The 27,992-nt window shown below is 45.3% G+C and overlaps 1 protein-coding gene across 2 annotated transcripts in view; it reads right to left on the bottom strand.

The window, feature by feature from the left end:
• GTF2F1 (general transcription factor IIF subunit 1) overlaps nt 1-19,588 on the bottom strand; it is a 37,528-nt gene extending 17,940 nt beyond the window's left edge. The window contains exons 1-6 of one of the 2 annotated variants that reach the window (XM_077470429.1): nt 19,550-19,588; nt 8,347-8,391; nt 5,555-5,601; nt 2,121-2,193; nt 444-637; nt 178-348 (exon numbers count right to left, since the gene is read on the bottom strand). In XM_077470429.1, coding sequence (XP_077326555.1) covers nt 178-348; nt 444-637; nt 2,121-2,193; nt 5,555-5,601; nt 8,347-8,391; nt 19,550-19,573 — 554 coding nt within the window. In that variant the 5' untranslated portion in view covers nt 19,574-19,588. Of the gene's footprint in view, nt 1-177; nt 349-443; nt 638-2,120; nt 2,194-5,554; nt 5,602-8,346; nt 8,392-9,302; nt 9,434-19,549 lie in introns of those variants that run through there. The other variant, XM_077470430.1, reaches the window with a different exon arrangement.
• Nucleotides 19,589-27,992: the final 8,404 nt, after the last annotated feature.

Here is a 27,992-nt window from a genome sequence, read left to right as displayed (position 1 = left end):
AAGGTACTCCTTTTGCATGTGTGCACTATTCTCTGAGATTATATTATATATATATATATATATATATATATATATACACACACACACACACACACACACAACTAGACTTTCGCTTTATCTTTTAATGGCCTATTTAAATTGTTTATTGAATATTTTATCAATAAACAAGGCCCTTACCTTTCCCATTCCTGTTCAGCCTCTTCTGCGGTCAGCGTCCGATGCTTGGCCACTGGAGTAAAATTGTACCAGTTGGAGACCGGGAACGCTTCAAACGCTCCATCTGGACATTGGGTGAAGATGAAGTAGGAGGCATTCTCTGTCACTCCACCTTTTTTTATTCCTTTAAACCTGGGGAGACAAGACACACACTGACTGCTGTTCTTAAACAAAAGGCCATGGGTTCACCCTGTCAGACACAGAACATCTCCCAGCATTCGACTTACTTGCGTCCAGCCTTGCCGTTAACTCTCAGCATCCAGGGCTGGTCCTCCACCTTGAACTCTTTGAGAATGATGCCGTATTTCTTGCGTCTGGCCTCCTCCCTCAGCTTGCGATTAAACTCGCTCCCAGCCCCAGAGTCAGGCATTTCCTCATCCTGGTACATTTTCTTAGCACTCAGGTCACGCTCCATGCGAGCCTGGATTGTAGAGAAAAACATCCTCCTTTAGGTGGAAGTGTATGTCATAGAACAGTCCTAATAATATCTACAACATCCCATGAAACAGTACCCAACAGCTTTCCTTCCTTCCATTTCCACCTTAATTACTTAACAGGAGAATGTGGGCGTTTTCTGAAGACATTTATGACAATGTTTCTCAACTCCAGTCCTCAAGGCACCCCAGGAGGTCATGTTTTCAGCCTTTTACCATTATCTTGCACAGGTGATTTGATCAGTTTCACTGCCTTAGTAATAACCACAGCCGTTTCATCGGAGGGAAATCCTGAAAACATGAACCGTTGGGGCGCCTTGAGGACTGGAGTTGAGAAACACTGATCTATGCTACATGGAGGACTTTTTAAGTGACCCTGTTGCCTCTTTAAAAAAAGAAAGCCCTTGCAAAAGGAGACCTGTTATATCTACTTGTTCCATTGCCCTTGCCTGAAATCTTTGTTGAAGATGTGGCTGTTCAAGAGCTACAAACACATTAGAGATGCAGGGACTGGTGGATGGAACTCCAATGTACAAGGGGTGTGCAGGCATTCAAAACAATTTGGAAGCTTGGATGAGAAGATTTTTCAGGGAACTGTAGCGCTTATACAGAATCCTAAAAAGGGATGGCAGTACTGATAAGTATTAGAGATCTTTAAAATGCCTTGACCGTTGGGCGTCAGTCTGGAGGAGTCGGTGCATGCAGACTACCCCCCTACACATGTGATCAAGGCTCGATGTTTAAAAGATCTGAAATCCAATGAATGAAAAGGGTGGTCGATCTCCAATCTACGGCCCTCCAGGTGTTGCAGAATTACACATCATTGTGTAGCAGCATTGTAAAACTGCCATTCACGGACATGACTAGGCATGATGGGAATTGTAGCTCCTGAACAACTGTAGGGCCATAGTTTGGAATGCCCTAAGCTAGAGGATACTCGACATATTCTAGCCAGAAAATAAACTTGCTCCGACTTACTGCCGCTTCTAATGCACATTGCGAGAAGCTCACAAACATTTCCTGTCCCCGGGTGACAACACTCTCAATGTACGGTATCTGTGGAGGCTACATAACATCCAATCCTCCTTTTCTCCATAGTATAGGGAGTGAGGAAGGGAGGTCGGGAGTGAGTGAGGGAGGGGTTAGTCAACAGTGATAGCTGAGAACAATGTAACTGATCTATCCATAGAGATAGAAAGCACAGAAGTTTATCAGCTCACAAGATTTCTGGCAGGAGTAACATTTTTGTGTTTTAATTGAATATCTGTAACAAAATGCTTTAAAAAAAAAAAAAAAAAAAAAAATTGTATATTTAACAGACCTAAATGAAGGAAATAAGAACAGTTCATAGTTTACATAAACCTCAAAAAGGTCCATGTGCTACATTAACAAAGCACTAAAAGAAGCAGAGATGACTGTGGTCACACACCGGGAAGACATCAGAGTCTGGTGTATACAGCAAATGTGTACCTGGTTCCATGTAGAGAAGTCCACTTTATCTGCAGCATTGAAGGCCATGACATTGTACCTCTTACTGGGGTTCCTGTATAAGAGAGGGACATAGGAAATTACACCCGTATACATTATGAAATGATCCTTACAAGGTGAACCTGTTAGCTAATTGCTTAAAGAGGAAGTAAACTCCCATCTCTGTTTGTACCTATAGGTAAGCCTAAAATAAGGCTTACCTATAGGTAGTGTAAATATCTCCTAAACTTTCCTTCTGACCCCTGTGCCATAAACAGTGGCTTCCATGTACATGCGCTGGAGAGGCGTCATTGCGGCTCCCACCAGTCACTAGCACATTATAACTTTACTTTGCAGGGGGGGAAAAAAAATGCCAGTGGTATACAACTGCTTTAAAGTGATTGTAAAGGTTTACATTTAAAAAGTATTCATACCCCTTGAAATTTCCCACATTTTGTCATGTTACAACCAAAAACGTAAATGTATTTTATTGGGATTTTGTGTGATAGACCAACACAAAGTGGCGCATAATTGTGAAGTAGAAGGAAAATTATAAATGGTTTTCAAATTTATTTTTTACAAATAAATATGTGAAAAGTGTGGTGTGTATTTGTATTCAGCCCCCTTTACTCCGATGCCCCTAACTAAAATCTAGTGCAACCAATTGCCTTCAGAAGTCACCTAATTAGTAAATAGAGTCCACCTGTGTGTAATTGAATCTTAGTATAAATACAGCTGTTCTGCCACCTGGTTAAAAAAGGTGGCTGATATAAGTGTGATGGAAGACCTGGTAGCTACTGAAAAAGGCCTGTACGAGAAACATACTAAGAAATGGTTCTACTGGCACAAATTAATGTACTCTGGGGAGTATGCAGGACTAGCTCCAAATCCCCCATGAAGAGTGAACACATCAGCTGAACTCGTTTGCATGGGTGGTGAGTTAGATGGCCAGTTTGCAGTTTGTGAGAAGCCATGTGGGGGACACAGCAAACATGTGGAAGAAGGTGCTCTGGTCAGATGAGACCAAAATTTTACTTTTTGGCCTAAAAGCAAAACGTTATGTGTGGTGGGAAACACTGCACATCACCCTGAACGCACCATCCCCACCATTAAACATGGTGGTGGCAGCATCATGTTGTGGGGATGCTTTTCTTCAGCAGGGACAGGGAAGCTGGTCAGAGTTGATGGGAAGATGGATGGAGCCAAATACAGGACAATCTTAGACGAAAACCTGTTAGCCCCTGTACACACGGTCGGAGATTTCGACATACCAAATCCGTCGGATTTTGTCCGTCGGATCTTGTCTGAAACTGTTGCATACACACGGTTGGACTAAGTTGTTGAAAAATCCGATCTTTCAAAACGTGATGACATAATTTCGTTACGATGGGACTACATTCAGGCTAGTAGCCAATAGCTTTGATGTAGGAATTTGATCTGAGCATGCGTGGCACTTGGTCCGATCAAAATGCTCTACACATGATCGGAGTATGTCCGATCGAACCAGTTGGTCGGGAAATATTTCCAACAAGTTGGAAAATTGGGTCCGACGGAATCAGTCCGATGCATACCACACACAGTCGGATTATCCGACAACACGGTATGATAGGACACATTCCGACGGATTCTCCGACCGTGTGTACAAGGCTTTAGAGTCTTCAAAAGACTTGAGATTGGGGCGGAGGTTCATCTTCTAGCAGGACAACAACCCTAAACATAAGGCCAGAGCTACAATGGAATGGTTTAGATCAAAGCATATTTATGTGTTAGAATGGCCCAGTCCAGTCCAGTCAAAGTCCAGACCTAAATCCAATCTGCAGCAAGACTTTAACCACTTCCCGACCAGCGCACGACGATGTACGTCGACAGAATGGCACGGGCAGGCATATTGGCGTACAGGTACGTCCAATATTCAATGCCGCCCTGTCATCGGGAGCGCGCTGGTCGGGACCCCCGTGAGTCCGGTCGCGGGACCCGCGGACTCGATCGCCGCGGGCATCTCCGCGATCGTCTCACGGAGCGGCCGAATGGAGGAAATGCAGAGTAAACAGCATTTCTCCATTCTGCCTAGCAACTAGTGACGCTGATCTCTGCTCCATGTGATTGGAGCAGAGATCAGTGTTCACTAAATGAAAGCTCAACCCCCCCACAGTTAGGAACACACCTCTAGGAACACTTAACCCCTACACTGCCACCCACTGGTTAACCCCTTCACTGCCAGTGTCATTTACACAGGAATTACTGCATTTATATAGCAGTGACTACTGTATAAATGACAATGGTCCCAAAAATGTGTCAAAAATGTCCGATGGGTCCCCCACAATGTCGCAGTCACAATAAAAATCGCTGATCGCCGCCATTACTAGTAAAAAATAAAATAATAAAAAATTATTAATAAAAATGCTATAAAACTATCCCTATTTTGTAAACGCTATAACTTTTGCGCAAACCAATCAATAATCGCTTATTGCGATTTTTTTTTTACCAAAAATATGTAGAATACGTATCGGCCTAAACTGAGGGAAAAAAATGTTTTTTTTATAGATTTTTGGGGGATATTTATTATAACAAAAAGTAAAAAATAATGCGTTTTTTTCAAAATTGTCGCTCTATTTTTGTTTATAGCGCAAAAAATAAAAACCGCAGGGGTGATTAAATACCACCAAAAGAAAGCTCTATTTGTGGGAAAAAAAGGACGTCAATTTTGTTTGGGAGCCACGTCGCACGACCGCGCAATTATCAGTTAAAGCGACGCAGTGCCGAATCGCAAAAAGTGGTCTGGTCTTTGACCAGCAAATTGGTCCGGTCTGAAAGTGGTTAAAATCGCTGTTCACAGATGCTCTCCATCCAATCTGATAGAGACTCACTCTCTAGATGGACAAAGCTGGCAGAGACATCCCCAAAAAGACTTGCAGCTGTAATTGCAGTGAAAGACGGTTCTGCAAAGTATTGACTCCGGGGGGCTGAATACAAATGCACATCACACTTTTCACATTTGCAAAAAAAAAAAAAAAAAAACAATGTAAAACCATTTATTATTTTCCATCCACTTCACAATTATGTGGCACTTTGTGTTGGTCTATCAGATAAATATATTTATGTTTTTGGTTGTAACATGGCAAAATTTGGAAAATTTCAAGGGGTGTGAATACTTTTTCAAGGCACTGTATATGTCTGGGCAAAAAAACAAAACAAAAAAAAACCCAATTTAGTAAATCTCTGCAGTACATCCCATTTGTGGTCTCTTTAAAATTCTCTCCTACTGGACCACATATCACCATCATAAACTACTCATGTGTGAAATGTCTGACTTCAGCAGCTGCTTCTTGGCTTTGGACTAGTTATGAGAAAACACCATGGTCGTTTCCTGGGGATTGTAAAAAAATAAAGCCAGACCTCCATGTATATAGTCCATGGATCACTGTATTGGTTCTCACCTGGGAACGCGAACGACATACTCCGTCACAGACTGACCGCTTCCCCCCTGCAAGACAAAGACCAAGTGAGAACAGGAACAAACATGGCAATGTGTCATGGGTGTATATCATCACATTATTATTTATAAAATCATGTACAATAAAATTTAGGACAATTTGGTTGCTTTTAAAGTCTAATAGGAGGTTTTCAGTAGGAATGCATAAATTTAAAAACTTTGCAGATTTTGTTGAGCAGATATTCGGTCAACCATGTCAAAGATCTCACCACACATCACCAATTTACTAACAGACATTTCAGTCTGGAGGTCACACCACTTCCTCAAACTCAATCTATTGAAAAAAACCGAGCTCATATTGCCACCCCCACGTGCCCAGTCCCGATAAGATCGATGGCACAAATATCAATCCGTCCCCGCATGCCAGGATGTTAAGTGTAATCTTGGACTCTGAATTCTCCTTTCGGCGCCACATCCAATCACTATCCGAAGCTTCTGCCTCAAACTCTGCAATATCTCCAAAACCACGCCTCTTCCTAACCAGTGACACTGCAAAGCTTCTATTCCACTCCCTGGTTATCTCTCGCTTTGACTACTGCAACTGCCTCCTCATTGGATTACCTTTACATAGGCTTTACCCCCTTCAGTTCCATAATGAATGCTGCTGCCAGACTTATCTACATTACCAACTGTTCAGTGCCAGCTACTCCACTCTGTGTAGTGGGGTAGATGTCCGTGTAGCCACATATCGAAGCAGACCCACTAGTTACGGTGTATGGCAACCTCAGCCTGAGCTCCAACCTTGATCATGAAAGACATCCCCACGATTAAGCTCCGACAGAGCGAAACGTATTGGGGGTGTGGCCTAGTTGGAGCCCATGCTGATGTTGCCCACCACCATAACTAGTGGGTCTGCTTTGATGTGCGGCTTCCCCACTACACATTGACGTCTGGGGCTGGGGCAAGCTCCTTCCCCAATCGGCACTCACAGCAGTGGACTAAGGACTAGTACCCCTTCAAAGCCTGAGCGGCTCACATACTATTTACCTATTCACCCCACTCTGCCAATCCCTTCATTGGATGGCACTCATTCAATGAATTCAATTCAAAATACTAACAGCTTACAAAGACCTCCTGTTCTACAGCTCCTTCGTCGCCTCCTCCCAAGGCCTCCTGTTCTCCGGCTCCCCCGTCTCCTCCTCCTCCCAGGGCCTCCTGTTCTCCGGCTCCCCCGTCTCCTCCTCCTCCCAGGGCCTCCTGTTCTTCCGGCTCCCCCTCCTCCCAGGGCCTCCTGTTCTTCCGGCTCCCCCGTCGCCTCCTCCTCCCAGGGCCTCCTGTTCTTCCGGCTCCCCCGTCGCCTCCTCCTCCCAGGGCCTCCTGTTCTTCCGGCTCCCCCGTCGCCTCCTCCTCCCAGGGCCTCCTGTTCTCCGGCTCCCCCGTCGCCTCCTCCTCCCAGGGCCTCCTGTTCTCCGGCTCCCCCGTCGCCTCCTCCTCCCAGGGCCTCCTGTTCTCCGGCTCCCCCGTCGCCTCCTCCTCCCAGGGCCTCCTGTTCTCCGGCTCCCCCATCGCCTCCTCCTCCCAGGGCCTCCTGTTCTCCGGCTCCCCCGTCGCCTCCTCCCAGGGCCTCCTGTTCTCCGGCTCCCCCGTCGCCTCCTCCCAGAGCCTCCTGTTCTTTGGCTCCAGCGTCACCTCCTCCCAAGACCACCTGTTCTCCGGCTCCCTCGTCACCCCCTCCCAAGACCTTTTGTTCTCCAGCTAATGCGTCACCCCCCTCCCAAGACCTCCTGTTCTCCGGCTCCCTCATCACCTCCTTCCAGGGCCTCCTGTTCTTTGGCTCCCTCGTCACCTCCTCCCAAGACATCCTGTTCTTTGGCTCCAGCATCACCTCCTCCCAACACCACCTATTCTCTGGCTTCCTCATCACTTCCTCCCAAGACCTCCTGTTCTCTGGCTCCCCTATCACCTCCTCCCAAAACCTCCTGTTCTCCAGCTCCCTCATCCCCTCCTTCCAAGACCTCCTGTTCTCCAGCTCCCTCATCACCTCCTTCCAAGACCTCCTGTTCTCCAGCTCCCTCATCACCTTCTTCCAAGACCTCCTGTTCTCCATCTCCCGTGTTACCTCCTCCCAAGACCTCCTGTTCTGCAGCTCCCTCGTCACTTCCTCCCAAGACCTCCTGTTCTCCGGCTCCCGCGTCATCTCCTCCCAAGACCTCCTTTTTTCCAGCTCCCTCGTCACCTCCTCCCAAGGCCTCCTGTTCTTTGGCTCCCTCATCACCTCCTCCCAAGGCCTCCTGTTCTTTGGCTCCCTCATCACCTCCTCCCAAGACCTATTGTTCCCTTTTCACCCCCTCCCATGCTCTCCTCCAGGACTTCTCCTGAGCCTCTCCCATCCTGTGGAACTCTCTACCCCAATCTGTCTATCTCCTACTCTGTCCACTTTTAGGCAATCCCTGAAAACCCTTCTCTGCAGAGAAGCCTATCCTGCCCCTATCAAACAACTGTACTTTTATTTTCTCCATCAGCTCATCCCTCACAGTCATACAGCCTTTTGTATCACTTGACCTTCCCTTTTAGATTGTAAGCTCTAACAAGCAGGGCCCTCTGATTCCTCCTGTATTGCATTATAAAAGTGTACTGTCTGCCCTCACGTTGTAAAGCATTGCGTAAACTGTTGGCACTATATAAATCCTGTATAATAATAATAATAGCCATCTAAAACACAAGTCATGGGACTGAACCCACTTATGAAGTTCCTCTGTACGGTCTGTTTGATAGTAACAATGACAGGACACTTACCAGGGACGTCATAGTTGGAAACCAATTATCACCTGTGCTCCACACCTGGAATACAGAGGATACAATTCATGGAATTAAAACTGACGAATAGGAGAAGGATACAGGCAAGAGAAGCAGAGCAAAGATGATACAGGAGGTGAGGATTATACAAGGATGGAGGTCAGGGGGGGGATACAAGAGGGTGTCAGAACCTAGGGAGAAGTAGAACTTTGCAGGCGTGGCATACTTTGCAGGCTGCAGACGCAGCAACAGTATAAGCCAGCCTTATATGTAAAGAGAGCTCCAAACATTTTCCCATCAAGGCTAAACAGACAGATCAATCTCCATTAGCAGCTATTGTAATCCAACAGCCGGAACCTGGGGCTGCAGTCGCTGCAGGGCTAGGGCAGGGGCTGCAGTCGACCCCCATTCAAAGGTTGCAGTCGCTCCCCGATCAAAGGCTGCAGGGCTGGAGCAAGGGCTGCAGCCAACCCCCATTCAAAGGTTGCAGTCGCCCCCCGATCAAAGGCTGCAGGGCTGGAGCGAGGGCTGTAGTCCTCCAACCCCCCCCCCCTCCCCCGGGAAAGGGCTGCAGTCGCCCCCCCCCCCCCCCCAGTCATTGGATGTAATCTGCATCTGGCTGACTTTCTTCCATATGGCTCCTTTGGTCCCTCACTTCCACACTAATTTGTGTAGCTTGGTGATATCTCTACGGCTTAACACCGAACAAAGAAAATAGGAGCTGTGAAGAGTCTTCTGACTCCTCTCTACATCTCCAGATCAACGATGGGGGGCTGCACAACATAGAAAGCAGGTAATTTCCTCACTTCACAAGAATTACTAGAGACACGGATACTGGTCTATGGAATGACCTGAGCTGATAGGATGGGGAGAATGAAGAACAACGGCTGCATACAGATGATCAGTGAGGACAGGCAGTGATGAAGATGTCAGTGAAGGGTAAGGATGGACATTACCAGTAAATTCGGGGCTCTTGTCTCCCCCTCACTCGGTACAGTCACAGAATTATCCGGTTACAACACAGAAAATCTTCTTCCCCGCACGTTTCCGGCTTTGCACACACGACTTCCGGTACTACCAGGAAGCCCCACGATCGGCCATGTTCATTGTTGGCATATACAGAGCGCCGGCCGCCATATTTGTTGTTGGCACGAAGACATACCATTGAATAGTGAAGGTGTAATGCTGATCAGTGGATATGGAGATGTGTGCTCTCCTCACACCCTGGCTGGGTTTTCAGCAAACTACATTAAAAAAATAATAATCACTTGTCTTCAGCTCTTCTTATGATCTGAGCATAATGATTGAGAGAAATATGGAGACCATATCTCCCTGATTTGGAGCAATGTCCCTCTGTCCCTCATCCCTCCTCATCTGTCCCTCATTTTGGTCTGATCTGTATAATTGTATATAAAATGCACTTTTTATCTATGAAAATGTGTTTTCCAGTGCTAAACCTTTCATCTGATTTCTAAATTGCTGCATTTGTAAATTCCAATAATAAAGGAATAGTAGTGGTAAAACTAGTGGGTTTAACCAATCTTGTTTTTTGTGTACAATTCTCCTTTAAGGGGGTGTGGCAAGGGGTGTGTCCTATGCCTCCATACTTTTGCTGATAGGTGTCCCTCATTCCCATCTCAAAAAGTTGGGAGACTCCTCTGACAACCTATTATAGATTTAGGTTGGGTTCACACCATCACCGCATCCTGCTCACAGCCGGGGTCCGGTGCGTTCTGGTCCACCATTTCAGGTCCGATTTCAGCCCAAATTTTGCACTGAATTCGCACCTGAAATGGACCAAAAGACGCACATGCGTTTTTGTGCAACATGCATGGGAGCCGCAAAGGAGATATGTGAACCAGCTCCATATAGAGGTGGTCAAAATCTCCCACTATTGCAAACTGAATGCGGGGAAACTGACACCAATTCGCAATGGTGTGAGCTCAGCCTGGGTTCACACTATTGGATGAGGGTTTCCCCGCATCCAATTTGCATGACAGGAGATTGTAGCCAGTTCTCTATGGAGCCAGTTCACATATCCCTGGGCCGGCAGCGGAGTGAATTCTGGTCCAAATTCAGCCCAAAAGATCGGACCTGAAATGGAGAACAGGGACGCACCGGATCGTGGCTGTGAGCCGCTCCGTGCGGTGGTGTGAACCCAGCCTCAGATCCCGCTGAGGTACTGACACCAATATATGGCAATCAGGGGGTCTGGACTTCAATTGCTGCCTGCTGATTATGGATCCTGGGAAAGCACAGAATAGGGCCAGGTGATCAGCATTTCTAGGAGGTTGGCAGTGGCTGGCAGCCTATTAAATTCTTCGTGCCAGGTTCACTGTCAGTACTACCCCATCATGTCCTGGGTTGTTTTATTTGCCTCTCTGCATGACCAAATCCTCCACCTCCATTGAGAACAGGATTGCTTAGTCAGGGGCACGCCCCCACCCTGCTGATTGGACAATAAATGAACAGTAACGCACTGGTGAGATCTTTACTTTGATCTCTCCTTCTGCAGGACAGTAAAGCCTGATTAACAACTGTGCTGGTTTTATAGAAAAATACAATTAAAGTGGAACATTACCCATAACAACTTGATAAAAAAATAAAATAATGTTCTTTAGCAAGGAACATACATTCCACATTATTAATTATTCCGCCAAAATGAGTGTGTGCTGTAAATTGCTTCCAGCGTTGCTTCTGTCTCTTCTTGCTGGAAGCTGCTGTTTTGCTGAAGTCCAGAGCCCCTGAACAGCAGTAAATCATAAAGCAGAACTGAATTCATCGATTATATGGTTTCAAAAAACAGTTACTTTGCTGGAATGCTGGAAATACAAACTGTCACATCTGATTGTGTCCTCTGCCAAACTGTCAAATCATCATATGCAGGGGCAGCCTCCACCATCACAGGAGTGAGCTCTTCCTCTAATTCAAACCCCCCCTCACATGCACTATCTCTCCCCTGATGCAGTAGATCTGAGCTCAGCCTTTGAGAGCTCACTCCTGTGAATGGTGGAGGTGAGCAGTGATGACTAGGCCTCACTTCGCAACGTCCTGGGAGTATTCCAGTCAGGCTTCTTGGGGTACGTAAATGGCATAGGGCATCATTCAACTTTAGCCAGAGCTGTACAGTTTATTTTTTTATCTACAGACGACCCCCTACCTGATATGCCATTTATTGGTAAAGGTGAACTAACCCTTTAAAAAAGTATGGACCCCATGAGTGTAATCATACATGCCCTCGCCCCATTCTCTAATATAAGGCTTCTAAAGTCCTATACACACTATCAGATTTTCTGCTGCTTTTTCCTTCAGATTTACCAAAACCATATACTATGAGCCAAACCTTAGTAGTTGCAATTTGAAGACAAAATCAGCAGAAAATCTGATAGTGTGTATGTGGCTTATGGGTTTACTTCCTCTTTGTTTCCATGCAAAGGCAAAGCATAATGGGCTACTATTACCTGACACAGAAGCCTGCAATGTCCCTGATTTCCTCGCTGGCTGTAAGCGTCCATCTTCCTTCCGGGGTTGCAGACTCTAGCTCTGTGACTGACAATAGTCGCGTGATGTCACTCCAGCGCATGCGCCGCCAGTCACGGCATGTCCTTTAATGAAAACGGCATGCCGTGACCCTTCTAAAGTGCACATGCGCCGAATACGTCGGCACATGCGCAGAAGGAATCCTCGTACAGGGAATTGTAAATATCTCCTAAACCATGTAGGTTTAGGAGATATTTACAGCACCTACAGGTAAGCCTTAATCTAGACTTACCTGTAGGTGAAAGTGTGTTGTAAGGCCGCGTACACACGCGGGGACTGTTCGCCCAACTTTGTCCGCTGAACAGTGTTTCGGCAAACAGTCCGCTCGTGTGTGGGCTTTCAGCGGACAGTTTCAGCGAACAGTCCGCTGAACAAGGTTTTTCGGAAATTCCGAAAAACTGTCCGCTGAAACCTTGTTTCAGCGAACAGTCCCCTCGTGTGTAGGCTTGTTCGTCAAACTAAGTTCCGCGCATGCTCAGAAAGGATTTACACGCCGAAAGTTATAATGCAGTGTATAGGACGTCGTATTTTTCGTCCCGTCGTACGTGCCGTTCACGTCATCGCGCACGGTTTCAGCAAACTGTTCGTCCGTCGTGTGTGGCCATGTCCGTCCATGCTAATTTTGAGCGGACTGTTTGCCGAAACTGTTTGACGGACAAAGTTGGGCGAACAGTCCCCGCGTGTGTACGCGGCCTAAGGGTTTACATCCACTTTAAGTCAGCCCCAGTACCATTCATATGCAGGTAGATCCTTCCTGACCAGGATAATTGCATACCCTCCAACTTTGTGAGATGGGAACGAGGGACACATATTAGCAAAAGTATGTAGGCATAGGACACACCCCCTGTCACGCTCCCTTTAAAGAATTGTACAAAAAAAAATGATTGGTTAAAGTGGTTGTAAACCCTTACAAACTACTTTGACCTACAGGTAAGCCTAGATTAAGGCTTACCTGTAGGTCCAAGAAATATCTCCTAAACCTATACGGTTTAGGAGATATTTACAAAAAGACAGCCACCGCTATCTATGGCGCATGCGCCGTAGACAGCGGCGCGCAGGCGCACTGGGCAGGCCGCAGATCGCGGCAATATGCAGCTCGTGACGGCTCCCGCGCGCATGAGCGGGAGTGACATCATCGCGGCCCCGGCGAATCACAGCGCTGGAGCAGCGAGACCCGGAAGTCCCTCAGATACATGGCAGCGGCGAACATGAAGACGGAGGACCGCTTCGGGGGCTTCGTTCTCAGGTAAGTTATTCATAATGAGCTAGTATGCTATGCATACTAGCTCATTATGCCTTTGCCTTGCAGGTTGCATTTTTTTTTTTTTTGAACTGCCTTTACTTCCTCTTTAAACCCACAATTTCTTTTTACCACTACTATTTCTTTATATTGGCTTTTGGAATTTACAAATGCAGCAATTTAGAAACTGGATGAAAGGTTTAGCACTAGGAAACACTTTTTGATAGATAAGTAGTCCATTTTATATACAACTATATAGATCAGACCAAAATGAGGGACAGATGAGGAGGAAGGAGGGACAGAGGGACTTTGTTCCAAATCAGGGACAGTTGGGAGCTATGTGATTGCCCTATGTTTGGGAACAACAAGACCAAATTACCCACCATGGACACTTTCAAATGCCCCCTCCCCTTACCCCGCTACCTCCTTCCTTTTCTTCCCCTTTTCACTCACCTTATTTTTTCATCTTCTTACCTACTAATCCCCTTCAGGAACCCAAACACCTTCCTCCTCTACTGCTCCTACCATGTACTCACCATGACAAGGAAAGAATACAGACCCTTGTTGTTACTGATGTGAATGTTTGGGCATGCTTGCATCCTGACTTTTCACTCCTTTGACCACTGGGCACTTAAACACCCTTAATAACCAGACCAATTTTCAGCTTTCGGTGCTCTCACATTTTGAATTACAATTACTCAGTCATGCAACACTGGACCTATATGACATTTTTGTCCTTTTTTTTCACACAAATGGAGCTTTCTTTTGGTGGTATTTAATCACCGCTGGGTTTTTTATTTTTTGTGCTATAAAAGAAAAAATACACAAAATTCTGTAAAAAAATGAATTTTTCTTTGTTTCTGTTATAAAATTTAGCAGATTAGTAATTTTTTCTTCATAAATTTTGGCCAAAATTTATACTACTACATATCTTTGGTAAAAATAAGTACAAATTGGTGGATATTATTTGGTCTTTGTGAAAGTTATAGAGTCCACAAGCTATGGTGCCAATATCTGAAAATTGATCACACCTGAAGTACTGACGGCCTATTTCAATTCTTGAGACCCTAACATGCCAGAAAAGTACAAATATCCCCCAAATGACCCCTTTTTGGAAAGAAGACATTCCAATGTATTTAGTAAGAGGCATGATGAGTTTTTTAAAGTTGTCATTTTTTCCCACAATTCTTTGCAAAATCAAGATTTTTTTTACTTTTTTTTTTTTCACAAAATTGTCATATTATCAGGTTATTTCTCACACAGCACATGCATACCACAAATTACACCCCAAAACACATTCTGCTATTACTCCCGAGTACGGCGATACCACATGTGTGAGACTTTTACACAGTGTGGCCACATACAGAGGCCCAACATGCAGGGAGCGCCATCAGGCGTTCTGGAGCACCCAGGACAATTCTGACATTTCTCTGCTACATGTAAAAATCATCATTTATTTGCTAGAAAATTACATAGAATCCCAAAACATTATATATGTTTTTTTAGCAAACACCCTGGAGAATACAATGGTGGTCGTTGCAACTTTTTATCTCGCGCGGTATTTGCGCAGCAATTTTTCGAATGCTTTTTTTTGGAAAAAAAACAGTTTTGTGCTTAAAAAAAACACAGTAAATTTAGCCCAATTTTTGCATAATGTGAAAGATGAAGTTACACCGAGTAAATAGATAACTAACATGTCACTCTTCAAAATTGCACACGCTCGTGGAATGGCGCCAAACGTCGCTACTTAAAAATCCCCAAAGGCGACGATTTAAATTTTTTTTACTGGTTATATGTTTTGGGTTACAGAGGAGGTCTAGGGCTAGAATTATTGCTCTCGCTCTAACGTTCGCAGCGATACCTCACATGTGTGGTTTGAACACCGTTTTCATATGTGGGCGGGACTTACGTATGCGTTCGCTTCTGCATGCGAGCACATGGGGAAAGGGGTGCTTTAAAAAAAAAAAAAAATTTATTGTTCATTTTACTTTATTTATTTTAGTTTGACATTTTTTCCCCAAAAATAAATTTTTTGATCACTTTTATTCCTATTACAAGGAATGTAAACATCCCTTGTAATAGGAATATGGCATGACAGGTCCTCTTTACAGTGAGATATGGGGTCAATAAGACCCCACATCTCACCTCTAAGCTGAGAAGCCTGAAAAAAAAAAAAAAAGATTCTGGCTTTGATCGTATTGGCGAGTCGGTAAAAGCACTGGAGGGTGGCGGGAGGGGGGGGGGGGGGTTGTCTATGGCTGGGTATTGCAGGGTATCATCGACTATGGCTGGGTATCTCAGAGTATGGCGTTGCAGAGTATTGTGTTGCAGAGCATTGCAGGGTATTGGCGGGTGTTGCAGAGCATTGCAGAGTGTTGCAGGGTATTGGCGGATGTGGCAGAGCATTGCAGAGTGTTGCAGGGTATTGGCGGGTGTTGCAGAGTGTTGCAGGGTATTGGCGGGTGTTGCAGAGCATTGCAGAGTGTTGCAGGGTATTGGCGGGTGTTGCAGAGTGTTGCAGGGTATTGGCGGGTGTTGCAGGGCATTGCAGAGTGTTGCAGGGCATTGCAGAGTGTTGCAGGGTATTGGCGGGTGTTGCAGAGCATTGCAGTGTTGCAGGGTATTGGCGGGTGTTGCAGAGTGTTGCAGGGTATTGCAGAGTGTTGCAGGATATTGCAGAGTGTTGCAGAGTATTGCAGAGTAATAGCAGGGTATTGCAGAGTATTGCAGAGTAATGGCAGGGTATTGCAGGGTATTGCAGAGTATTGCAGAGTAATAGCAGGGTATTGCAGAGTATTGCAGAGTAATGGCAGGGTATTGCAGAGTAATGGCAGGGTATTGCAGAGTGTTGCAGGGTATTGCAGAGTGTTGCAGGGTATTGCAGAGTATTGGCAGGGAATTGAGGGGTTAATTTTCGGTTAGCAGCGACGTGGGCACTGCAGATGCAGCTCACAGCGCTGCTGACACCGATCTTTCCCCCCTCCGCTGTACCGATCGGTACAGAGAGGGGGAGGGAGGAACCGGCGTCATAACATGACGTCGGTTTGTTTACAAGTGATCACTCCGTCATTTGACTAAGCGATCACGTGGTAAACGGCCGCGATGAGCGGCCGTTTACCGTGATCCGTGATGCGCCGGGTCCTGTGGACCCAGCGGTCACGGATGCTCTCGAGTGCACGCCCCAGGGGGTGCGCGAGAGCGGAATTCTGGGAGGACGTCATGTGACGTCCTCCTAGAGTTAAACAACCGCCCTGTAGCCGTCATTCGGCTATGGGCCGGTTGTTAAGTGGTTAAGTTACCAAATTCACTTACTGCAGCTCAGGGATTCTCAACCCTATTGAGACCAGGGCTCTATCAATTCTTTCAAAACATTCCATGCCTCAATATAAAAAAAAAAAAAAAAAAAGTTTATACTCATACAATAAAAGTATGGGTATGCAAAATATGTACTGGATGGGGCTGGGTGTCAATTTGGGAGGATGGGAAGTTCTGGAGAGGGTTAGGGAGCAAATCTGGTGGCCCTGTAAGGGATCTAGTTTCTGGAGGAGATGGTCTCTGGAGGGGACTGAAGGATGCTGTTGGAGGTTGGTGGCACTGTGGTGGGCTTTAGGTTCTCCAGGAAGCTAGGGGGCCAGAGGCAGCTGTATGAGGTCGAGGGGTAGTGTGGGCCACTATGCGAGGTTAGGGAATCTGTAGCTGGTTGGAGGCCCAGAAGGAAGGAGGCCCATGGCCCAGCAACGGCCACAGCCCAGGTGTTGAGAGCCACTGTTGTAGCTGATGTTTGCATGTACAGCCTCGCTCTCACACGCTGTACCAGATAATGTATCCGTATGGTCATGTATATGCAATGTACCCTGTTCTGCTTAGAAAACCAAGAAGACCTCTTGCACACTAGATGTTTAGCCTGTGTGCATCCAATCCCTGTGTTTTAGTGCACCTGGGAGGCACAGGGACAGCGTCCAGCCCCACTGTCTGAAACCTGGCAAAGTCTTTGGTAGGCTGAAATATGCTGGACAGGGCTGAGCACTTTACAGAGGGTCACTTGCACTCAGGGAATATGCCCAGAATACTGGTATTCTTTGGCTCCTGAGCATAATAGGCTAGATATTGTGAGGATGAACTCCAGTCTAAGGTAAAAATTCACCCCCACAACACTTAAAAAAAAATAATTGAATTTTTCCAAGGGTCTTCTGGCCTATCTGATGGAATCATGGTTCACTCTTCTCCTCCCGTGGCATTGGGTGGCAGAGTTGCGAACCACCTGTAAATTTAAAGTTTGATTACGGGCAGTGGCTGCCCATAAAAAAATTTGGCTGTGGGCCAGCTCCAGAACTGTGCATGAGTGGGCCAGGTTTAGACTGGCGCATAGTGATGTCATGGAACTGCTTGGCACCATGTATGAATTACAGGACTGGAGGGGGAGCAGGGACTTGGGAGTGCCACCAGGCCTGCCACTGAAGGACTGGTGGTCTGGAGGAAAAGAGCTGGTGATGAGGATCAAACCAGAAGAGCCTCTCGGAAGACCGGGTCTGACTGCCCTGCACCCGAGCGACAAATAGAAGAGGTCAGTGACAGCTTCAGCCAGGACACACAAAGTCTGTTGGGGGAGTCACTGATCTAAAAATCTGGCTCCGTCAGTAAATTATTTGTGTCTTGTCAGAAAAAAAAATGTCTCTCAGTAAATTTCACTTTGGAAGGTTGCTGGTGGGCGATTCTTATTATTTGGCCGAATGGTGCCCACAGAATGACATGGGAGCATTGCTTACACTACAGCGGTTCCACTCAAACAACTTCCTCTGAGTGCAGGCTGTTCTAATCAAATCGAAGCCTATTGCCGGCAATAGGAGCGTCCCAATCGGTGCAATGCCGACTTTGCGGTGCCACACAGATTTCCAAAAGTAGTTCCTGCACTACTTATGGTGACTCTTGGGGTGATTTCAATAGACATCTGTGCATGAACCCACACAGATGTCTTTCAAGTCACCCCCGAAGTCAGACCGAAATGCGGCTTTGAAATCGTGCAGGTTCAGATGAACTGTTTTGAAATAGCGCCTGCAATCCGCCCTCAAACTGCTGCACCATTCATTCCAGTGTGAAAACCCCAAGGGCTTTCACACCGGAGCGGTGCGCTGGCAGGACGTCAGGAAAAGTCCTGCCAGCAGCTTCTTTGGAGCGGTGAAGGAGCGGTGTGTTTACCGCTCCTCCACCGCTGCTCCCCATTGAAATCAATGGGGCAGTGCTGCAATACCGCCGGCAAAACGCCGCTATTGCGGGCGGTTTTAACCCTTTCTCGGCCGCTTGCAGGGGGTAAAAACGTCCCGCTAGCGGCTGAAATGTGCTGCAAATCCGACGGTAGAACGCCGCTAGAAAATAGCGGCGTTTTACCGCTAACGCTATGGGCTTGGCCGTGTGAAAGGGGTCTGAATGAGGGCTAAGCCTGGGGTCACACTAGATGCGGGGCAAATTCACAGCGAATTTGCTGCAGATTCGGCACTGCATCTAAAACTGCAACCTACCCATGCAAACCAATTGCAGAGTGTAGGTCAAGTTAACAACACCCCACAATCGGTTTGCAAAACGCAGCGCAATTTTCAGAATTGGATCGCATGGGTGTAAACAACCACATGATCCATTTCCGGTGTGGACAAAAAAAAAAGGGTCCTGGATCAGTTTGGTGCGAATGCAGTGCGATTTGAGCCATAAAATCATGGCTCAAATCAAACCCCAGAGACACCGCATGTAATTCGCACAGGAATGCCGTGATTCCTGTGCGAAATAAATGCAGTGTCTCGTACAGCAGCAGTGTGAGTCCGGGCTGTAAGACAATTTCCATTGTTCAACTCAGAAGACTGAGGACATCCAGTGATGGAAAAGAAGTACTGCATGATGGAAGGAGCAATGCAAGAATTGCAGCAAAAGATAAAATATTTTTTGTCTTGAAATTTCATACACTATTCATTTTTTTTAAAACATTAATGTGGAATTCTGCCTTAAAGTGGTTGTAAACCCTTACAAACCACTTTGACCTACAGGTAAGCCTAGATTAAGGCTTACCTGTAGATCCAAGAAATATCTCCTAAACCTAAGACAAGTATTTGGCGCAAATCAAAGATATTAGGTTCCCACTTGAAAAAAAGGAGTCTATAAGGTTACATATGGTGAGTGCAGGGAATGCACTACTTTGTCCAGACCAAAAAAAGGAGGGAATAAATGTTCTTTAGTTCATGGAGAGGGGGAGGGGAAAAGGGATGTGGAGGGGGGGATGGATCCGCATGCAGGGCTGCCACCTTAAAAGAGCTGAAACTTGAGCTCCTGGATTGCTGTAGATAAAGGAGAAAAAGGAGAGAAAGGGGCGCCTCTGGGTGCAGATTTTTTTAAAAGGTTTTATTTTTCAGTGTAAAAAACATAAAATTTTGCACTCACATTTAGTAGGCAAAAAGTAAGCATTAAACACCAGGGGTCATCTGGTATATCTGATTTTTGGGACGTCAGCCAGTGGTCCGGTCCACATCTGTCATCTCATCGCGTTGTTCCTGTTCCTCTCACATGCTGTCCACTGCAGGTGTTTTGTATGAAGCAGCCGGCTTGTGGTGGACACGAGATGTGCGGTCTTCAAAACGAGGCTTGGGAGGCAGAGACGACCAGGGCGCGGGGCTGTGACGTCAGCGGGTATGCGACGCGTTTCTTGAGCGTGCGGGTCGAGATTGTCAGACGACCGCGCTCTTTCATCAGGCAGAATCAGAAAAAAATGCAGGGGACTCAGGATATAAATAGGGGCAGGCTAAGGGCAGTGGGCGGGGCTACAATCGAGTATGAGAAGGAAAACAATGAGTAATGAGGGGAGAGGGAAGTGGGATGAGTAATGAGGGGAGAGGGAAGTGGGAGAGAGAGGGAGCTGGAGCGGCTTAGTATAAGGAGGAAGTCAACGTCTATGGTGAAATCTTATGTACATATCGGTAAAGATATCTATGGGATAAAATCCTATTTGGAAAAAATCAAAGAATGGATGGAAGAATGAGTAAACAAAAGGGGGATGGAAGGAAGATAAAAAAAATTTTATATTAAAAATGGGTAAAAAGGCTTAAAAAACTTAGAAAGGAAGGTAAAAAGAGAGGAGCATACATGGAGTGTGTAGATATAATTATATTGGAGATTGGACGTGCAGGACATATGTGTTATAAGGGAATAAAAATAAAAAATAGTGTATGTGTATAGACACATACACACATACACGTGTAGATCCGTACGCTTATCAGTGTTTTAATGTAATTAATAATGTTATTCTAAGAGTATTGTATACAATAAAATGAGAATTAAAAAACAGAAGTATAATCAGGAAAGCACACATATATGCCTACATGGACACATGTGTGTATGTGTGTGAGCACATACATGAGTGTGGGGCGCGGAGATAGGAAAAAAAGGGGTACGAGGGAGTGGATTACGGGGGGGGGGGGAGGGGAGGAAATAAAAATGGGGGGGAGGGGGAAAGGGAAAAAAGGGGGGGGGGGGAAAGGGGGGAAAAAAGGGGGGGAAAAAAAGGGAAAGGGAGAGGGAGGGGGGGCCTGGGGAGAGGGGGGGGGCAGCAAAAAGAGGGGGGGTGGACGGGGGGGGGGGAGTATTACACAAATACAAAATCATAACAATAATTTTCTAAAAGAAATGCATGGGTACATATACAAGCCAATATCAGTGCATGATTCTTTGCAAGGAGAAGACAGAGTATAATCGCTTGAGAGATGCAGTAACGTTGGAAACAATATGTATACTAATATATTTTCCATAAATATCGGTAGCTAGAGCAAGCGGATAGATTGAGAGGATATCTATATAGATAGAAGGATATTTTTTTGTGGAATCATGTTGTATGATAGAGACCGCACTATGGACAAGGGGTGTCTGGTATGGGGCAGTTTGAGCTCTACAACAGATGATAACGGGTTGGTTATATCAGAGGATGGTGGCAATTTCGATACACTCGTTGATTCCCCCTGGGGAGAGTGCGTCGAGAGTGTAGATCCAGAAGGTTTCGCGGGAGCATAATTTTTTAAACCTTTCCGCTGGAGGGAGATGGTTGGGGATCTGCTCGATAACCCAGACCTTGAGACCTGATGTGGGTATAGGAGATATTTACTAAAAGACAGTCACAGCTATCTACAGCGCATGCGCCGTAGACAGCGGCGCGCAGGCGCACTATCGCCGTTAGCGGCGATATGCTGTTAGTGGCGGCTCCCGTGCTGTTAGTGGCAGCTCCCGGAAGGAAGATAGATGCTCCGGACTACAGGGGACAGCTGTGACATCGCTGGCTCCTGTGTCAGGGAAGTGACACATAATGGACTACTATGCGATGCATAGTAGCCCATTATGCTTTACCTTTGCAGGGAGACAAAGACCCATCAGGGTTTACATCCTCTTTAAACTAAGCAACTATTCCATCTCTGTCTGGTATAAAGGGAATGTATCCAGTTGCAGCTGGTGGGTTTTTGTTTGGGGGGGGGGCGGAAAACAACCGAACCCCCCCTCGGCACCTTAAATCCCCCCATGCCACTGTCTGTCGGTTGGTCTGCTGGCACTTACTCCAACTAGATGTCCAAGGAGCGGCAGGGATCGGGCATCCGAGGCACAGTGGCGGGGACTGGGCATCCATGCATCGGTTCTTCTCCTCCTCACTTCCGCCATCTCCTTCCCTCCTCCTAGGCATCCAATAGGAGCGCCTGTCCTTTCATCCAGTCGGATGATGAGTATCAGACCCGCTACCCAATTGGTTGGGAGGAGGATCAGTGTTGCAACAGCAAATATTAATTTGCTGTTGTAACACACATGTGATCGGTGACCTGAAAGGGGCCAAGAGGCATGAATAGGGGAGTGGTCGCTGCGGCAATGGATAGATTAATGCTATGCATGAATCTATCCATTGCATATAGGGGGTGGAGTGAAGAGAGGGGGCGGCGCCCAAGCGCCCCTAATGGACGGGCCATCACTGAATATATCATAACAGCTGTTAGAGTGCAGAGGCTACAGTTCAGCACAGGAGGGTGCAACTGCATTTCTAGAAGTAGTGCCACTTCTGCAGTAAAGTCCCACCCTAAAGTGGGGTACACACTCTAAGAAAATTGGGGCGAACATTTGTCCAATTTTTCTCGATGTTTCACAGCAAATCGGAACCGATAAAAGAAAATTTGTACAAAAATTCTTATGAATATTCTCGTATGTCAAAGGCTTTTTTTGTTGTTTATTGTTGCTGATCATGCACAGTCTCTTTTCTGATTTTTCTTGGACGAAAACGGTACACATTAAACGAAAATCGTTCGTTCCGTTCCCGTACGGGAAACATTTTGGAGTTTGTCCCTTCGGGAATTTTCGTACGAAAATTTGGAATCGGCTGTCGAAAGTTGTGTACACAATATACAAAAATCATATGAAAATTCTTTGGACAAAAATGTTCGCCCAATTTTCTTATAGTGTGTATGAGCCTTAAGCCCACGTTCAGGGTGGGTTTGAAATCTGTACTCGCACGATTTAAACTGGCATTTCACTCTGACATGGGGGGGGGGCGATTTGACAGACATCTGTGCGGGTTCATGCACAGATTTCTATTGAAATTGCCTCCAAAGTCGCAGAAACTACTTTTGGGAATCGCTGTGGTGCCGCAAAGGTTGGCATTGCACCGATTCAGACAGTGCCATTACCGGCAATAGGATCTGATTTGGCATGCCATTTGACATGTCAAATCAGCCTAATGTGAACGGGGGCTTATACACACAGTCATGTGCCTGTCCTGGAACTACCGTTGTATCTATGAATCAGGCAAGAACACTAGATAGCAGCTTTACTTGTGCCAAGTAACAACCGCTGTGACAGGTCCGCTTTGTAGCAGGACGTACAGTGCCTTGCAAAAGTATTCACCCCCCTTGGCTTTTTACCTATTTTGTTACATTACAGCCTTTAGTTCAATATTTTTTTAATCTGAATTATATGTGATGGATCAGAACACAATAGTCTAATGCTGGCCATACACTATACAAAAAAATCGGCTGAACCCATTTTCGATAAACGAACATTCGGCTGTGAGTGCAAACGATAGTGCCATCATGTACTAACCGATAAATCGTTTAGCGGGCATAATGATTGCATTTTATTTTTTTATTTTTTAGATATACTCACAGTTTGGACAGGAAACACATTAACCTTTCAATTTATCATTCCTTCAGCAGAAACTTTCCAAACTTGTCCTTTGTTTTTTCGGCTCAAAAACATCCCAACGATTATCGATTTTGTGCTCATTAACTGGCCGAAAAATGAACAAACTGTCTAAATGACTGAATTTCGGAAAATTTTTCATATAGTGTATGGCCAGCATTAGTTGGTGAAGTAAAATTAGAAAAATATATACATAAAACAATTTTTCAGAAATAAAAAAAATTATAATTGACATGTGTGTATTTATTCACCCCCTTTTTGGTATGAAGTCCATAAAAAGCTCTGGTGTAACCAATTACCTTCAGAAGTCACATAATTAGTGAAATGATGTCCACCTGTGTGCAATCTAAGTGTCACATGATCTGTCATTACATATACACACCTTTTTGAAAGGCCCCAGAGGCTGCAACACCTAAGCAAGAAGCACCACTAACCAAACACTGCCATGAAGACCAAGGAACTCTCCAAACAAGTAAGAGACAATGTTGTTAAGAAATATGAGAAGTACAAGTCAGGGTTGGGTTCTAAAAAAAAATATCCAAATCTTTGTTGATCCCTAGGAGCACCATCAAATCTATCATAAGCAAATGGAAAGAACATGGCATAACAACAAACCTGCCAAAAGACGGCCGCACACTCACAGACCGGGCAAGGAGGACATTGATCAGAGAGGCAGCACAGAGACCTAAGGTGACCCTGGAGGAGCTGCAGAGTTCCACAGCAGAGACTGGAGTATCTGTACATAGGACTACAATAAGCCGTACGCTCCATAGAGTTGGGCAGAGTGGCCAGAAGAAAGTCATTACTTTCAGCAAAAAACAAAATGTCAGGTTTTGAGTTTGCGAAAAGGCATGTGGGAGACTCCAAAAATGTATGGAGGAAGGTGCTCTGGTCTGATGAGACTAAAATTTTACTTTTTGACCATAGAAAACGCTATGTCTGGCGCAAACCCAACACATCACCCAAAGAACACCATCCATGTTTTTCAGCAGCCGGGAAACTGGTCAGAGTCGAGGGAAAGATGGATGGTGCCAATTACAGGGATCTTCTTGAGAAAAACCTGTACCACTCTGTGTGTGATTTGAGGCTAGGATGGAGGTTCACCTTCCAGCAGAGCAATGACCCCAAACACACTGCTAAAGCAACACTTGAGTGGTTTAAGGGGAAACATGTAAATGTGTTGGAATGGCCTAGTCAAAGCCCAGACCTCAAGCCAATAGAAAATCTGTGGTCGGACTTGAAGATGGCTGTTTACAAGTGCAACCCATCCAACTTGAAGGAGCTGGAGCAGTTTTGTAAGGAGGAATGGCCAAAAATCCCAGTGGTAAGATGTGGCAAGCTCATAGAGACTTATCCAAACCGAGCTGTGATAGCCGCAAAAGGTGGCTCTACGAAGTATTGACTTTTGGGGGTGAATAGTTATGTACATTGACCTTTTTCTGTTATTTTGTCCTATTTGTTGTTTACTTCACAATAAAAAAAAAAAACATCAAAGTTGTGAGCATGTTCTGTAAATTAAATGATGCAAATCCTCAAACAATCCATGTTAATTCCAAGTTGTGAGGCAACAAAACATGCCAAGGGGGGTGAATACTTTTGCAAGGCATTGTAGATGCCCAGTGTTGTAGAGAATTATCATATACCTACCAGCTAGTACATAACTGTCTGCAAAGTATACAATTCCTGGCGGACTCATAGGCTGCATATCGGAATCTAAATGGAACTTGTCACAAAATAACAGGCGTGTGAGAAGCCTCAGATGGAAGCTCCCACAATCCTATGTTTTTTGTGGTGATGTGACTTGTAGGTAGACTGAAAGGTTTTCAATGCTCCGAAACCGCTGCCACAGAACCACTATACAAATCAAGCAGTCAGATTCCATCTGAAACTGGTGTTTTGCCTCATTGTAATTGTACTGTCTGCTCTCATGTTGTAAAGCGCTGCGTAAACTGTTGGCGCTATATAAATCCTGTATAATAATAATTACAGATTCTTACAATGGTGCTCTAAGGGTGTAGGTGTGGACATTTGTAAACATTTAAATACACATGCGTTGTTTTCTGAGTTACATTTTTTACATTTATGAACCTATATACAGTATCTCACAAAAGTGAGTACACCCCTCACGTTTTTGTAAATATTTTATTATATCTTTTCATGTGATAACACTGAAGAAATAAAATAGATTACAGCGCACACACACAAAAATGACATTTAAATCCTGTAAGGCTCTTTAAAAACACCTAAACATATTCAAAAATATGGGGATTTGGTCACACTATATGGTCATATAGTGCTAAGCCCACTTACTGCGTCAAAGTACCCCATTATCAGTGGGTCCTACCCTATTCATAGAATGAACCATAGGAGACAAACTCCTCTTTATAGGAGAACTGAAAGGACTCCTCCTATAACACTGGTAGACCCTTCTAAGAGGTAATAAAGGGGAGATGGGGTGCTCCGGAACAAGGAACCTAGTCAGGATAAATACAATATACAGACAACAGACTATGGGGGTACAGCCTAAAAATGAGTGTAGATTTAAGATGGTGCTGCTATAAGACCACAAACACATTTTTAGGGTGTGCCCCCTGGGTCTGTTGTTTGAACCCTGAAGAAATTACACTTTGCTACAATGTAAATTTGTTGTCCCCTCAAAATAACTCACGCAGCCATTAATGTCTAAACTTCTGACAACAAAAGTGAGAATATCAAAATTGGGCCCTATTAGCCATTTTCCCTCCCTGGTGTCATGTGATTCGTTAGTGTTACAAGGTCTCAGGTGTGAATGGGGAGCAGGTGTGTTAAATTGGGTGTTATCGCTCTCACTCTCATACTGGTCACTGGAAGTTCAACATGGCACCTCATGGCAAAGAACTCTTTGAGGTTCTGAAAAAAAGAATTGTTGCTTTACATAAAGTTGGCCTAGGCTATAAGAAGATTGCCAAGATCCTGAAACTGAGCTGCAGCACAGTGGCCAAGACCATACAGCGGTTTAACAGGACAGGTTCCACACAGAACAAGCCTCGCCATGGTCGACCAAAGAAGTTGAGTGCACGTGCTCAGTGTCATATCCAGAGGTTGTATTTGGGAAATAGACATATGAGTGCTGCCAGCATTGCTTCAGAGGTTGAAGGGGTGGGTGGGGGGGGGGTCAGTGCTCAGACCATACGCTGCACACTGCATCAAATTGGTCTGAATGGCTGTCATCCCAGAAGGAAGCATCTTCTAAAGATGATGCACAAGAAAGCTTGCAAACAGTTTGCTGAAGACAAGCAGACTAAGGACATGGATTACTGGAACTATGTCCTGTGGTCTGATGAGACCAAGATAAACGCATTTGGTTCAGATGGTGTCAAGCGTGTGTGGCGGCAACCAGGTGAGGAGTATAAAGACAAGTGTGTCTTGCCTACAGTCAAGCATGGTGGTGAGAGTGTCATGGTCTGGGGCTGCATGAGTGCTGCCGACACTGGGGAGCTACAATTCATTGAGGGAACCATGAGTGCCAACATGTACTGTGACATACTGAAGCTGTGCATGACCCCCTCCCTTCAGAGACTGGGCCGCAGGGCAGTATTCCAACATAACCACCCCAAACACACCTCCAAGACGACCACTGCCTTGCTAAAGAAGCTGAGGGTAAAGGTAATGGACTGGCCAAGCATGTCTCCAGACCTAAACCTTATTGAGCATCTGTGGGGCATCTTCAAATGAAAGGTGGAGGAGCACAAGATCTCTAACATTCACCAGCATTTAGGGGTGTACTTACTTTTATTGCCAGCGATTTAGACATTAATTGCTGTGTGTTGAGTTATGTTGAGGGGGCGGTGAATTTACACTGTTAAACAAGCTGTACACTTACTACTTTACATTGTAGCAAAGTGTCATTTCTTCAGTGTTGTCACATGAAAACATATAAAAAAAAAAATTATTTACAAAAATGTGAGGTGTGTACCCACTTTTGTGAGATATTGTATATACACAAAAAGGGAACAGATTGTACCTAAAATGTTTCTCTGCAAAAAAAAGTGGAAGATTGCAGAAAGCCAAGATCAAACCTGCGTCTGTAAAGTCGCTGCATTCCCATAGAGTAACATGCACTCTAGCTGCGTGAACAAACCACTCATTCACACTGTATGGGCCAGAGAGCGCATGTGAATGAGCCCCTATTTTTAATTTTTTTTTTATTTCTTTGATTCTTGTTGCAATTTAATTTTTTAGCACAGAAGGATCAGAGCTGTGAGGAGGAGGGTGATTGGTGTGGCAGGGGGACATCACAGGAACCAATCCCCTTGTGGCTCTTCCTGCAGCAGCTGAAAGCTGGCAGGGATGAAAGGATGAAAAGTTGGCTGCGCTGCGGGGGGAGCCACAGAGGGATCGGTTTCAGAGACTCATAAGGTAAGGAAATGTGACTGACCCAGAGTTTTGGATGCAACTGGACTAGTGCGAGATTCAGTTAGGTCTCATTCACATGGGGTGTACAAAAGTGTACAGTAAGAATCTTGTAATGTTGCTAGTATTAAAGTGTTACTAAACCCAGCAATATGAAAATAGTTAATCTGCCCACCCACAGCTTATAAATCTTCCTTTTATATTAAAATATTGCCACTATATACCTTTTTGGCTGATCTGTATACCACGGTCACATGATAAACTGCAGAGTTTG

Source organism: Lithobates pipiens, unplaced genomic scaffold (genome assembly GCF_037356315.1).
Source record: "Lithobates pipiens isolate NorthernLeopardFrog02 unplaced genomic scaffold, aLitPip1_a1.2 Scaffold_8, whole genome shotgun sequence".
In the NCBI taxonomy this organism is placed as follows: domain Eukaryota; kingdom Metazoa; phylum Chordata; class Amphibia; order Anura; family Ranidae; genus Lithobates; species Lithobates pipiens.
The sequence above is the reverse complement of the archived record's forward strand: the minus strand, read 5'-3'. Positions and strand labels throughout refer to the sequence as shown.